Here is a 13,863-nt window from a genome sequence, read left to right as displayed (position 1 = left end):
CGACATTCGTATAGACGTGAGCTACCGAGCTACGCAGCTGGTCGACACGCGCGACGGTCCAAACGTTTCGGCCGTCGTCGAAAAACCACCGTCGCGAACACGCCCAGTTCACCCGACGTGGGTAGTGCGAACGTCCAGCGGTGTACCTACATATACCTACAGTTCGTAATCAATGGTGTGTGAACTACTGCGAGCGAGCTACTCGAAAAACGGCCTAAAAACGGGGATCGGAATCAAAAAACAATGATTTAACGATCGCTTTAGAACGACGATGAGCGTACAATCCACGACGTCATACTATCGCGTAAGACTCCGGTTAACACGGCGATAATAATAATAATAGGTAATATTATTATTATTAATTATTATTAGTATTAACATTTATACCCGTTTGTCGTTTCGCAATAATACCTTGTTGTTGTCGTGTCAGAAGAAATAATCGAGTTGAAAAAAAAAAAAAAATCACCGAAACGGTATAGGAACGCGGCGAGCAGCACGTCGCCGCGCAAATTATTGTGCAACAGCACAATCTACACGGCAGCAAATACGTGCGGTGCGCGTTTGTGTGCGTTCGTGCGCGCGCGTGTGTGTGTGCGAGCGTGAGTGTGCATTTTGTGCGCGCGCGCGTGTAGCGTTATCTCGTCCGCCTCGCCGCGAGTTTTGCGACCCAAAACGCGCTTTCTCTCTCTCCGGTTGTCAAACGACCGTCGTAGCCGCTGGTGGTGGAGGTGCAGTTTGGAAAATTAACCCACGCACGCACGCACGCACGCACGTAATAATTATTATTATTGTCGTCATTACGATTTACAATAATTACCTACAGTAGGTCTAAGTGATATCGTTAATTATTATTATCGTACCATAATACCTACACCTGCGTAATTTATTGCACCGTCGATCGTCGTCGTCGTCAGCGTGAACCGTGATCGCGGTCGCCCGTATATTCGTTCCGAAAGACCGTAATCGAAATCGATAGTAGTGAATACAGTGGTGATCACGGGTCGCCGAGACCTCCGCTGGTAGAGTTCCGCGAACACAATCGTCGTACTTCGTCCGGCGTGCCGCCGCCGCCGATGGAACACTCGTGGCGTCATCGTGTCCGCCGTCGTCGTAGTACGTAGTCGTCGACAACGCCGGAAGAGACGACTTTTCGCCCGTCTTCCCGGTCCGCTGCTCTCCGGTGTTTCATTCGATCGATTCGCTAGCCCGGCGCTACCTCGACCGATCGACCGACCACCAGTTTCGAGCCAATATCGTATTGGAGAGCTCTCGTCGCACGCCGAGCTGCTGTCAGACGACGTTAATACACAGTAAGTGCCACTCCCCCTAGCCCCTTTACCGCGACAAAAATTTTAAGTGTCATTTACTGACATTTTTTTTTCTTTTTCATTTTGATTGTTTTACCTATTACGTGGTTCTCTGTCGTTCGAATTGTTGTCGATCAGACTACGAGCAGGTACCTCAGTACCTGTGATGGGATGTCGATTAACCACTTATCGTGTGCTTGTCGCCATGGGTTGACCGAAAAAAAAAATTCCATATCGCATTAATCTTGTCTACTATTAGTGTTCGGCTGGCCCTGATGATGACCATGGCATAGGTCATCATCGTCGCTTCTGGGTCAGGGTGACTGTTGAGTGGTCGAGACAATGTTAATATACGATAACGCTTTAAGCTGACATGTTTTTGTTCTACCTACTCTTTAGTCTTATCTTTTTTTTTACTATACTTCAGAAGTATGTTGTGCTAGACTCGAGTGTTCAAAGACCATGGGAACATAATCCATTTTCAAGATTTGTTTTCTCTCTTATCACGAGTTCTTTCTTTTTTATAGAGACATTGTATCATAGGGTAAGTTGCTTTTCGCTTGATATGTAATAGTGGTATTATTTAAGTAATACAGTTAGCAGTTTGTTTCACAATTAATATCCTGTCAATAATATTTTTGAAGATTAAGCCTATTATTTTGGAGTTAACAAAATGGGTTTTCTGGTTGAGTTATTCTAAAACAAAATATAGTCGATTCACCTATTTGATGACTAAAACAACAATAAAGAATCATTATACTAATGTAATACCAACATTCAAACTTAACTAAGAATTCGATTTGTAAGTACATACCTAACTGAACAACACTGCAATTTATGCAAGATAAATGATGTCAAAAAAAAAAAAAAACAACCTTACAATTAGGTAATATGTTATTTAATCATATTTTACTGCTGATAAAAAATGATAATAAATTCAATTTATCACAATTGTTTATTGATTTAGTTATTATATGATAGATGAATACTTTCAGAATTTCACACATTCATTTTTTATAAAATACCCAAATACTCTTATAATGTATTATATGACTATAAATCAAAAAACAACCCCACGATTAATATAATGTATAATCATATTTTTAACGCTTACATTAGTATATACTATTTTGGTACCTACAAACATACAAAAATTGCTACTAGTTGAAGTAGCAAATTTTAATTAAGAATGATAAACTACCAAAATCACAAATAATAAATACTTAAAAGCATTAAAATAGGCATTACCTACCTATACCTATATTTAAAATATTTAAATTCAATTTTAAATTCTGTACCTACCACTGCTATATTGTCTTATCTTAATGATTATTTAAATAAAATTTTTGTGTTAATCTTACTATAAAATGAATAAATTTAGACTAATATTATTAAGGATTAATTGATTTTTCAATTTTTTGCTAGAATTTTTAAGTTTGGCCACCTCTGTGGTATTTATATAACAATATCTATATTATTAGTTTTTGTAATCTGATGTTTCTCGGGTAACGGAAAATAGACTGTTTTACAGTTATTTTGCAGTAATCTTGTCTAATGAAAGTTAGTCATAATCTAAAATTATATTTAGCTGAATTTATGTGGAGATAAAATGTAAGAGAAAGTAATTCACTGAAATTTTAAAAAACAATAAAAATCCAATATCTTCTCAATATCATAATTTTTTCTTACATTTAACATGTTATATTCAATATCATTTTACAATTTTTAAAATAAAACAATAAGTATAAAACAACCATAGTAGTCGTAATAACGGAGGTAGTAGTGATAATAGATATAGTTTAGTACATGGATTAAGATACACTGGACTGGCATCGATATGGTTGAAGGGTAGTTGAGGAACAGTCCTCAAATGTTTCGACACCACCACTCCCCATCCTTAAAGAGTACAACTAGGAGTAAAAGCATTTCTAGTAACAAATAACGTAACCAATGTCTAATATTGTATGTTTATTATTATTTAGATAATTAGATATTTATAGTATTTAATATTTATGTATAATAATATAATACATACATAGGTAATACAAATATACTATTTTGAACATCTTTTAACAAATTCTAATATCGTCCATAGTTGTTAATTTAAATAATTTAATAAAATATATTGGTCTTTAAAATGCCTCGACGTTGTTCTATTGTTAAATGTTGTAGTTTTAATAAAAAACTTAATGTTCCATTATTTAAAGTATATGATTATAACTGCTTGGATGCTTGGAGCAAAATTATATCTGAAGTGAATGGAAATTCTTTACATAAAATAACTTATGTATGCGCTGAACATTTTTCTAATAATGATTTTATTACAAACTATGCAGTACCTAAATGTTTATTTGCAGATAAAGTAAAAAAATAGAAAAAGTAAGAATATTAGATGGATACATTTACAATAAGCAGGGTTGGGTAAGATGTTAAAAAAAATGTATGATGAAACAATATACGTGCATTTAATGTACCTATAGATATGTCAAGATACTAAATACATTGTAAATGTAGAAAAGATACAATAGATACAAGATACTTTTATATTTTCAATTTAATTATATTAACTATTAAACGTCTGTGCATTGAACTGTCTATACATAAATACATATCAAGTCATAAGTATAAATAATAGTAAAAAATATTAATAATAGTCAATAGTTCAGTACTCAATAATAACTAAAATATTTTTTTGATTTTCGTTGTTATTATTGTTATTATTAGATTATTATTATAACACATTAATAGATGGTGCTTTTACCCCTACTTGTACTTGACTGTTGCTTTCGAAACATTTGAGAGCCACTGATAAGGTAATTGATGCCAGTTCAGTATATCTTAGTCCATGGTTTGGTATAAGTACCAAATATTAATTACCTAATTTGTTTCATTTGTTATTATAATCAATCATAGACAAGTCTCTGAGTTCTATTATTTTGTAGGTATATCAATAAATTGTATTCTAAATTCAGAAAGAATAACATAAATCTATTTCTTGACACTATAAATACTAAATGCTAGTTTTTTTTTATTTTGAATACATTATGAATTTTATGTTGTATGCTAATATTTATATACATACCTAATTTACCTAATTACCTATTTTAATATAAAACGTTTATTTTTCATGTCTAATAGGTATAAGTTTATATATTTTTATTTATTAATATTCTATCATATCTACTATTTAGTAGTACAACTAGTGCAAGCTATAATAATAATAATAATAATAATAATAATAATTTTGCATAATTCAAAATTGTTCATTTTTCTTTATTTTTGAACATATAAGTGCATTTAATTCATAGATCTAATCATAAATTATACAAGTAGTTGACTATAAACTAAAAGTTTTATTTTGTGACCTATTTGTTGTTTAATGCTATTCCTAGGTAGATCTATGATATTATTTGACCTTCATATTCATTATTTAAGAAGTGTTATAATGTTTTATTAATCTTTGATATTAGTTTATGATAATCTATAGGTACCTACCTAAACTAATTTTTTATATTATGTAAACAATAATTTTAATCTTAATTTATTTAGGTAATTCAAATTAGTTTTAGGTTAGGTTAGCTATTGAAGTATAATATATTGGTTCCTAATTATTTCTCATCACGTAAGGTATTTATCATCCAGGTGTTAAATTTAAATTAATTATTACATTTAATACACTGTTAATTATAAATATTAATTAAATTTATTGATAATTTTTTTAATTTTTTTTTTTTAGGTGAGCCAAAAAGGAATTGTGCTAAGACTTTTAATGCTTTTCAAGCTACTGTAAGGAAAAATTGTTGTTGCCATGGGTACTATTGTAGACAATTTATCCAATTGTTCAATATCGACTCAAGATAGAGTGATTGCTCCTTCAAATCAAATTCAAATTTTCCAACTCATTGTAACAAGTAAGTTCAGAATTTGTATTAAAACTTCACTATCTATGCTACTATTTGTTAATTTAAAACTGTATCACATAGAAAACAACCATTAATGTTATAGGTAGTTATAGTTAACCTTGATTATATTTACCATTAAAGAGAATAACTTTTGCAAAATCACTGAACAATTGCAAAACAACATAATTTTTTTTTTATTATTTATTCATTGTTAATCTGATTTTTATTGCTGTTTTAGTTGAAAGTGCAGATTTAAAAAATAATGGTGGATTGATTAAACCGCATCCATATGTTGAACTTATTGTTGATGATTTTAAAAGGAATAAAACTGAAGTTATAAAAAATACATATCAACCAAAATGGAATGAAGAATTTACTGTGTATGTTAATAGATATCATATAAACTTAAAAGTTAATCATAGTTGATATTTATATATATATATATATATTTTTTTTTAGACTTGTTACTCCATACTCAATATTACACTATCGTGTATTAGATTATTGTAAATTTCAAAAAGATGTGCTTATAGCTGAAAAGAGTATTAGCCTTTATGATATTTTATGTAATTATAATGGTGTCTGTGATAATTTGGAGTTGACCATTGATTTGATGCGAACTCGTCATCATGATCATCTAACATCAAGTTCATCCACATCTCACAATTTGGTTAAAGTTGGGGAATTGATTACTATATTACATGGTTTTCAAATTGATATGTCTCAGGTTTCGAATCCATCTAGAGATCCAGGAACTAGTACTAATAATCATCAAGGTAATTATACTTAATATATAAAAGAAATATTAATTCAAGTAATTCATTATTCAATAGGATTATCAGATGGCAATTTTAGTAACGGAGTTAGAGCTCGTAATCGTACCTCAATAACGACTGTAGTTGCATCACCTGTTCCGACTATAGGTAATAGATGGTTTTTATTATGATCCATTCATAAAAGATTTTAAATAAAGTTTATTTGTATACATTTTAGACATGAATGTATCAACTAATCTTGTAAATAATGCATTAACTAATAACATTCGGGCTTCGCAAACTTCATCAGTACACAATAATTCTGCAGAGGGAACAATTACTGTTCATCATCAAAATGGTCCTGTTACAGTACCAATAGAAGAACCATTGCCTGTTGGGTGCGTGAAAATATTTTATTTTTATATCAGAACATTTAATTTATAAATTATATTATAGCTGGGAAATGAGATTTGATGCATTTGGACGACAATATTATGTGGATCATAACACAAAATCAACTTCTTGGGAAAGACCACAACCATTACCTGCTGGTTGGGAGCTAAGAAGAGATAACCGTGGGCGCATTTATTATGTAGATCATAATACTCGTACTACAACATGGCAACGACCAAACGTTGAAAGACTGCAACATTACCAACATTGGCAAGGTGAAAGAGCTCATGTAGTTCAACAAGGAAATCAAAGATTTCTTTATCCTCAGGTAAAATATATAAATGTTTTATAATTTTCTATGTAACTAATTATTTTGGTATGGAATGTTTAGCATGCTTTAGGAACAGGTTCAGGACCAAATAGTAGACAAACTACAGGAGTTCCACCAAATCCTGTTGTCGAAGAGGAAGACCGTATGGGACAGTTACCTAATGGTTGGGAAAAGCGTGTCCAACCAGATGGTAGATGTTATTTTGTTAATCATAAAAGTCGCATTACCCAGTGGGAAGATCCACGTACACAAGGGTATAAAATAAATAAAAAATATTTTGTTGATTATATTTTAAAGTTAATTTATTTTTTAGAACTGAGTTGATTATTGATAATTCGGATTTACCAACTGGTTGGGAAGTAAGAAAAACTACTGATGGAATTAGGTATTTTGTTGATCATAATACACATACAACTACATTTGAAGATCCTCGTAACCATGTACCACCCATTCAATGGTAAAAAAGAAAAAATATTAATCATAATAATTATGTATTATTAAGTGTAAACATATTCATAATTTTAGTTCAACTGGTCCTTATGGGGTACCTGCTGCTTATGAAAGATCATTCCGTTGGAAATTAAGCCAGTTCCGGTATTTGTGTCAAAGTAATGCAATATCAAGTCACATTAAGATTACAGTTTCCAGACAGACACTGTTTGAGGATTCCTATCATCAAATAATGAGATCTGCTGCTTATGAGATGAGGAAACGTTTGTATATAGTGTTCCGTGGTGAAGAAGGCTTAGATTATGGTGGTGTCTCACGGTACATAGTTTCTATTTGTTGTTAAAACATTTTATTACCAGTATTAATAATTGATTTATTGAATTCAACAGAGAATGGTTCTTCTTACTTTCCCACGAAGTACTCAACCCAATGTACTGTTTATTTGAATACGCCAATAAAAATAATTATAGTCTACAAATTAATCCTGCTTCGTATGTAAACCCTGACCATTTGTTATATTTTAAATTTATTGGACGATTTATAGCTATGGTAAGTATAATAATAAAGATGTCTTAAATCATGAAAAATATATAAATATATTATGAATAAAATTATAGGCTTTATATCATGGCCGTTTCATTTATTCTGGTTTCACGATGCCCTTTTACAAGCGTATGTTGAACAAAAAACTAACCATGAAAGATATCGAGTCTATTGACCCAGAATTTTATAACTCATTGGTTTGGATACGTGACAATAATTTAGAAGAAAGTGATATTGAAATGTACTTTGGGGTAGATTTTGAAGTACTTGGACAAGTTGTACATCATGAGTTGATAGAAAATGGTGACAAAGTGAAGGTTACTGATGCTAACAAAGATGAATATATTAGATTAATGACTGAATGGAGAATGACACGTGGCATTGAAGAACAGACTCAAGCATTATTAGATGGATTTAATGAAGTAGTTGCATTGGAATGGTTAAAGTATTTTGATGAACGTGAACTTGAACTCATGCTGTGTGGGATGCAAGAGATTGATGTTGATGACTGGCAGCAGCACACAATTTATCGACATTATAACAGAACTAGCAAGCAAATTAACTGGTTCTGGCAGGTACTAAAGCTAATTTAATTAATATTTCTGTTTTCAATATACTATTAAAAATAAATGTTTATTCCAAACATTGAATATAATTTTTATAATTATATTGTTCTAATACTAGAAATATATTATGAATTGTTAATTTTTTTTAATATTAGGTTACTACACTTAATTAAATATAGTGTAAATATTTTAATGAAATCAATTTTAAAGTTTACTATAACCTATAACAAGGGTGGCCAATATGAACGTGTTCGCATGGACAATTTTTAATTTTAAATTATGATTTTATAAAATTATTCACTTTGCTTAGAAAGTAGTCGATGATTTTATATTGAATTTTTATTGAATTTTATGCACTATGAAAAGTTAGGTCATATTAGTATTTTTATTTTCTATTTAATAAACCTATATTTTAGTTAATTATTTTAAAATACTATTCTAAAAATTAAACTTATACATTCAAATAAAATTTCAAAATAATTTATATCTTACTGAAAGTGTATAGGTTTTTAATCAAACTTACTAATTAAATTTTCTGACTTAATCTAACCTCCTAATTTTTTATTTATATTTGGGTTTTGCCAATATTTAATATATTTTATTTTTAAATGTAGTTTGTAAAACAAGCAGATAATGAAAAACGAGCAAGACTTCTTCAGTTTGTGACTGGAACATGTAGGGTTCCAGTTGGAGGGTTTGCTGAACTTATGGGTGAGTTAAACAAAAAAAAATAATAATAATATTACTATTAATATTATTATTTTTAATCATTATTATATTGAGATATTAGTAATAACTATTAACCACAATAATATTTATGTCTAGGGAGCAATGGAGCGCAGAGGTTTTGCATAGAAAAGGTTGGTAAGGAAACATGGTTACCTCGCTCTCACACATGCTTTAATAGATTAGACTTACCGCCATACAAGAGCTATGACCAGCTAGTCGAAAAACTCAATTATGCTATTGAGGAGACTGAAGGGTTTGCTCAAGAATGAAACACAAATATATTCAGGTTAATGTTCCCTCAATTGTTACGATTTTAAATATAGATATAGTAATATATATTAATATTTATAAGAGCGTACGGTGATATCATGACCTCACAACATTAAATAAACGGTGAAACCGTATTTAGCCTTTTAGAGGTTTAAAATACATTCCTTAATTTATATTCTGTTTTTATTTTATGCATCGTTAATTAATTTTGGAGTTAAGGTGTTTTATTCATTGATGTTTCTCGTTATATATCTCCGACTCATATAGTTACTATTACTTATAGATTTTAAGAACTGTGTTTTTATAAATAAGATACATGTATGTAACAAATAGATACAAAAATATTTTTAATGTATTGAATGTAATGATTGATGTACAAACAAAATCAAATGAATAGTGATTATGGTTTTTCATAAACTTTTAATTTGGTGAACGAAAATATAATTTATAAAACATAATCTACTTTTTCATTTAAAATAATTTTTACTATAACATTAAACTAATATCATCCATTCTAATTTGTTAATTAAACATAGGGTACTTAAATACTATATAATAATTTAAAATATTTATTGCAGTACTGAGCAATCATTAATATTAAAAATACATGTGACCTAAAGCTGCAATAATATAAAATTTATTATTTTTGTTTTACTTTGATCATGCTTATGTTTTTGCGAACATGTTTATTTTTTTAAAACACAAAAAGTTACCATGTTTAACAGTTTATTATGTATTCTGAAAACTTATAAATAATAACTGTATTAATTACAATATATAAGATATAGGTACCATACAGCATTTAGTAAACAATTCTATTTAAAAATGTATTCAATTCATTTTTTTTATTGAAGAGCATTTACAAAAAAAATAATATATATATATATATACAATTTAGCTCAAACCTTTTAAATTATCTTAAATAAAAAATGTTTATAAAATTTATTCAAACATAATTTTGTCAAAAATACTTATATTACGTTATTGGAAAATGTAAACTTATCTTAATGTTTTAAAACATGCTTTTTCTAAAAAGCATTTTAACTACTGTTTTATAATACTATTTTGCTGTGTGTGAATATATTATATTGCTTAATTATAAATTTATTATACTTTATCATTATAGAAAATATTTATACAATTCCTGTGCTCTGAATGTTTTTTGTTAAATTAAATATATCTAGACATGTGTCTAGTTAGCTTTATATAGATACAATTTATGAATAAAATATTATACTATTTTGACAGTTATTAATATTATTGTGTAAATAATTTTAGAATATAATATATTATCTCAACATTGTTGTTAAATACTATATTTCATTAATAAAAAAATATTCAAAAATCAGTTGCGTTATTTTATTAACCATAAATTTATTTTAGAAGCATTTCCTCTGATACCTGTGTTATTATTATTATTATATTATTGGTGTAAGATTCAATTTGCCATAATTAAATTGTTGTTTTTCTTTTTTAATTAGTTAATACAATTATATTTATAACTACTGTGTATTATGAGTGTTTCATTAAAAACTTGTAGTCAGAAGATAAAAATAATAAGCAATCTATTAGGGCTCGCTTTTGAACTTATTAAATGGTTGTTTATAATATATAATATACTATTGCCACATGCAAACAGGCACTTCAAGGGTTTTGTAAAATGTATATTCCATTTAATGTAAGATACATATTATTTCAAAAATTAATTATGTTTGTAAATATATTTTTATTGTATAATTTTAAGGTGTTGAAAACAATATTTTTCTGTAGAAATTTATATTTTTTACTACTATTATTGTAATTGTTTACATTTTTCAATGACAACATGCATTTTTGATTTCTTATTCTAAAGCAGAATATTTTTGGAGTACTTTGATGCATAAAAAACAAATTTTGAGTTACTTGTAACTTTCATAAACTACTTATTCATAATACAAGTAATTAAAGTTAAGTTTAATTGAATGGAGTAATACAGTCTATGCATTCCGTGTAAACTTTATGCTGTTAGTCCACTACTGTATTCACCTAAACTTAAAATACTTATGACTTGCGAACTACTCATTGAAAATTCAATTTTTATACATAAAAGTATTTTAAAAACTATTCATTATTTATTTGTTTAATTTATGCCTGGCAAGGTTCATTTTTGGAACTAAGGAATTAAAAATGTATGTTATTATTAAAGAAAATAAAGTATAAAAGAACTAAAATAATAACAATAAAAAATATAATTTTTATCACTCCGTATAAACTTAATAATTAATTGGTTAATTGCTATAAATTGTTAGATAAATGAATAGAATGTCTTGCTCTTTAATGCCAGATACCTTACCTAACCTTATCTTTCATCAGAGCTTAAACAGTCAATGTTATGTATTAAATAGTCCAATAAATTGTTTGTTAAATTCCTTTAATAAAGTTTTAAACTCAAATTTTTATAATGATATTTATGGTTATTATGTTGGTAATAAAATAATATGATTTTAATATATTTCATATTATTTGTATTTTATTGCAGTTGTATAATTTATATTGGAAATCATGTGTAATTTAAATGATTTATTTAATTTGAAATTGTGAATTTACACTGTTCCCCTACTCTTCGAATTATTTGAAAAAAAATTATTATATATTTTTTTAGATTTTTTTGGTTTTAGTATGAACTACTATGAAGAATCTTCCATTTAATTTTTCATGATTTTGACGAATTTTGTCATTGTGTGTTAAAATTATTATTATTATTATTGTGTTAATTAAAATTTATAGTATACATAAAAGTTTTAAGTCCCCACAAATCATGTTTTTTAATTATAACAAAATAATTAACATTGTTAAAATGTGTAATTTCAATAAAATTTTAATTTTAAACGAATATAAAATATACAATCAATATTTTAAACTTTATTTGGTTTAAAATTGATCTGTTTTCGCGCACATAGAATAGGATGTGGATCATTGTTTGATTCCCCAAGCTAACGCTATGCGTTCTATCATTAATTAAAAATCATCAATCTCAATGCTGTATTTACATATAATCATAAATTACATTGAGTTATCATCAAGTGGTGAGGATGCACAGACTACAAGTTTTGTAATATCTTAAATTAATTTTCAGATTCTAGTAAGATGAGCTACTTATGAAGAAAGTTGTATAATATTTGTACAACTATTTAATTTTATATATATATACTTTTTTATCACAAATATTCTAATTTATAAATTATGATTTTTATGAATTTTGTCAAAATTTGAACTTCAACATCATATAAAATAAATGTGTCTATGTAATTTTAATATTTTATTCAAATATAAGAACTTATCTTTGTTATATTTTCAAGAATTTTAACCTAGAATAATTTTTTATTGTACAAAAAAAAAACAAAAAAATTAAATGTGAATAGATATCTTTGGAACTCTGGTACACAGAATTCATTAAAAAAATGTTATGCATAAAAAGCATATTTTAGAAATTAAATAATATTCAATACGTTTGAAAATATTTGAGTATATAAAATAATACTTAAATATTTGTAAATATTTTTTCAGAGCACATAATTATATTACCAATTATTATCGGAATTTCGATTATTTATCAAGAAATACATTTAATACATAATACCTATCTTACTAGTTATTACCTAACTTAGTTTATGCTTTTAAGAGTTAGTTAATTCTATCAGTTATAAAAATGGGGCTACTAATTATCAATCTCTAAACTTATATTTCTATTTAATTGAATATGAACAATATCATAATAACCTTTACATTATTTTTATAATAATAAAATAATAATAATAGTATTAAAATATTATCATTATTATTTTAATAGTTTTTATCAATTTGAATTATTTATTATTAAAAAAAAAGATGTTACTCAGTTTACTTAAATTTATATTTTTTAAACAAACAATATTATTTAAATTTAAAAATATGATACTTATTAATTCGAAAAATAAGTAGTTATTAGTGTATTACACTTGACTAATACTACTTTTTAATATATTGGATTAGGTATTCTGGGATTTATTCTGTCGATGTATAATGTTTTGCTTTGACTACTCATATAATAGTTTTCAAACTGACTTAACAACATCTGTTTTATAAATACAAAAATCATTTTTTAAATAACTATTGTCTTGAAGTAGTTTATGGAAGTGTAACTCATCCTTTTCATCCTCTATATTACTATTAAACAATTTTCTCAGAGCTGGATTGGGATTATTCAATGCCATAACTAAACTATTTTTAACTTTTTTACAATTACCTTTTTCTGAATATTACGTGACAAGTATCACTTATAGCTTTATGAGATACACCTATGTTGTCAAATTCCAATGTTGGATAATTTGTAGAATGAAAAGGGCTTTTTTTCCATATTTAACAATAAATTATAATTAAATATGTGACAGCTATAAATTTAGTTCCAAATACTAAATTGAAATAGTTAAACTTTTATAGTTATTTTAACAGTATAATTATTTATTATATCATAACTATTATGTTTAATTCATATAACTATAAAATCTCGTTACTTATTGTTCATTTAACCAATTGTTAGGTTGATTCTACTATAAAAGTTAATCATTTTGGCACAAAAATATTGTGGCAGTAATTAAA

General features: G+C 27.4%; 1 protein-coding gene across 2 annotated transcripts; it reads left to right on the top strand.

Moving 5' to 3' along the window:
- Positions 1-9,559, top strand: LOC114132997 (E3 ubiquitin-protein ligase Su(dx)-like). 2 transcript variants are annotated; one of them, XM_050206222.1, is made up of 14 exons: positions 1-343; positions 5,044-5,218; positions 5,448-5,589; positions 5,669-5,985; positions 6,043-6,132; positions 6,203-6,362; positions 6,421-6,685; positions 6,749-6,942; positions 7,002-7,145; positions 7,214-7,456; positions 7,528-7,687; positions 7,756-8,256; positions 8,862-8,958; positions 9,073-9,559. In XM_050206222.1, exons 2-14 carry the CDS (start codon positions 5,116-5,118, stop codon positions 9,243-9,245), a joined length of 2,589 nt encoding a protein of 862 aa, XP_050062179.1. In that variant the 5' UTR covers positions 1-343; positions 5,044-5,115; the 3' UTR covers positions 9,246-9,559. The 2 variants fall into 2 exon arrangements, with proteins under 2 accessions (XP_050062179.1, XP_027854411.2); XM_027998610.2 differs by lacking the exon at positions 1-343 and adding an exon at positions 429-1,310.
- Positions 9,560-13,863: the final 4,304 nt, after the last annotated feature.

This window comes from Aphis gossypii, chromosome X (genome assembly GCF_020184175.1).
Source record: "Aphis gossypii isolate Hap1 chromosome X, ASM2018417v2, whole genome shotgun sequence".
Lineage (NCBI taxonomy): Eukaryota > Metazoa > Arthropoda > Insecta > Hemiptera > Aphididae > Aphis > Aphis gossypii.
Note: the sequence above shows the minus strand (reverse complement) of the source record. Positions and strands in the feature narration are given on the sequence as shown.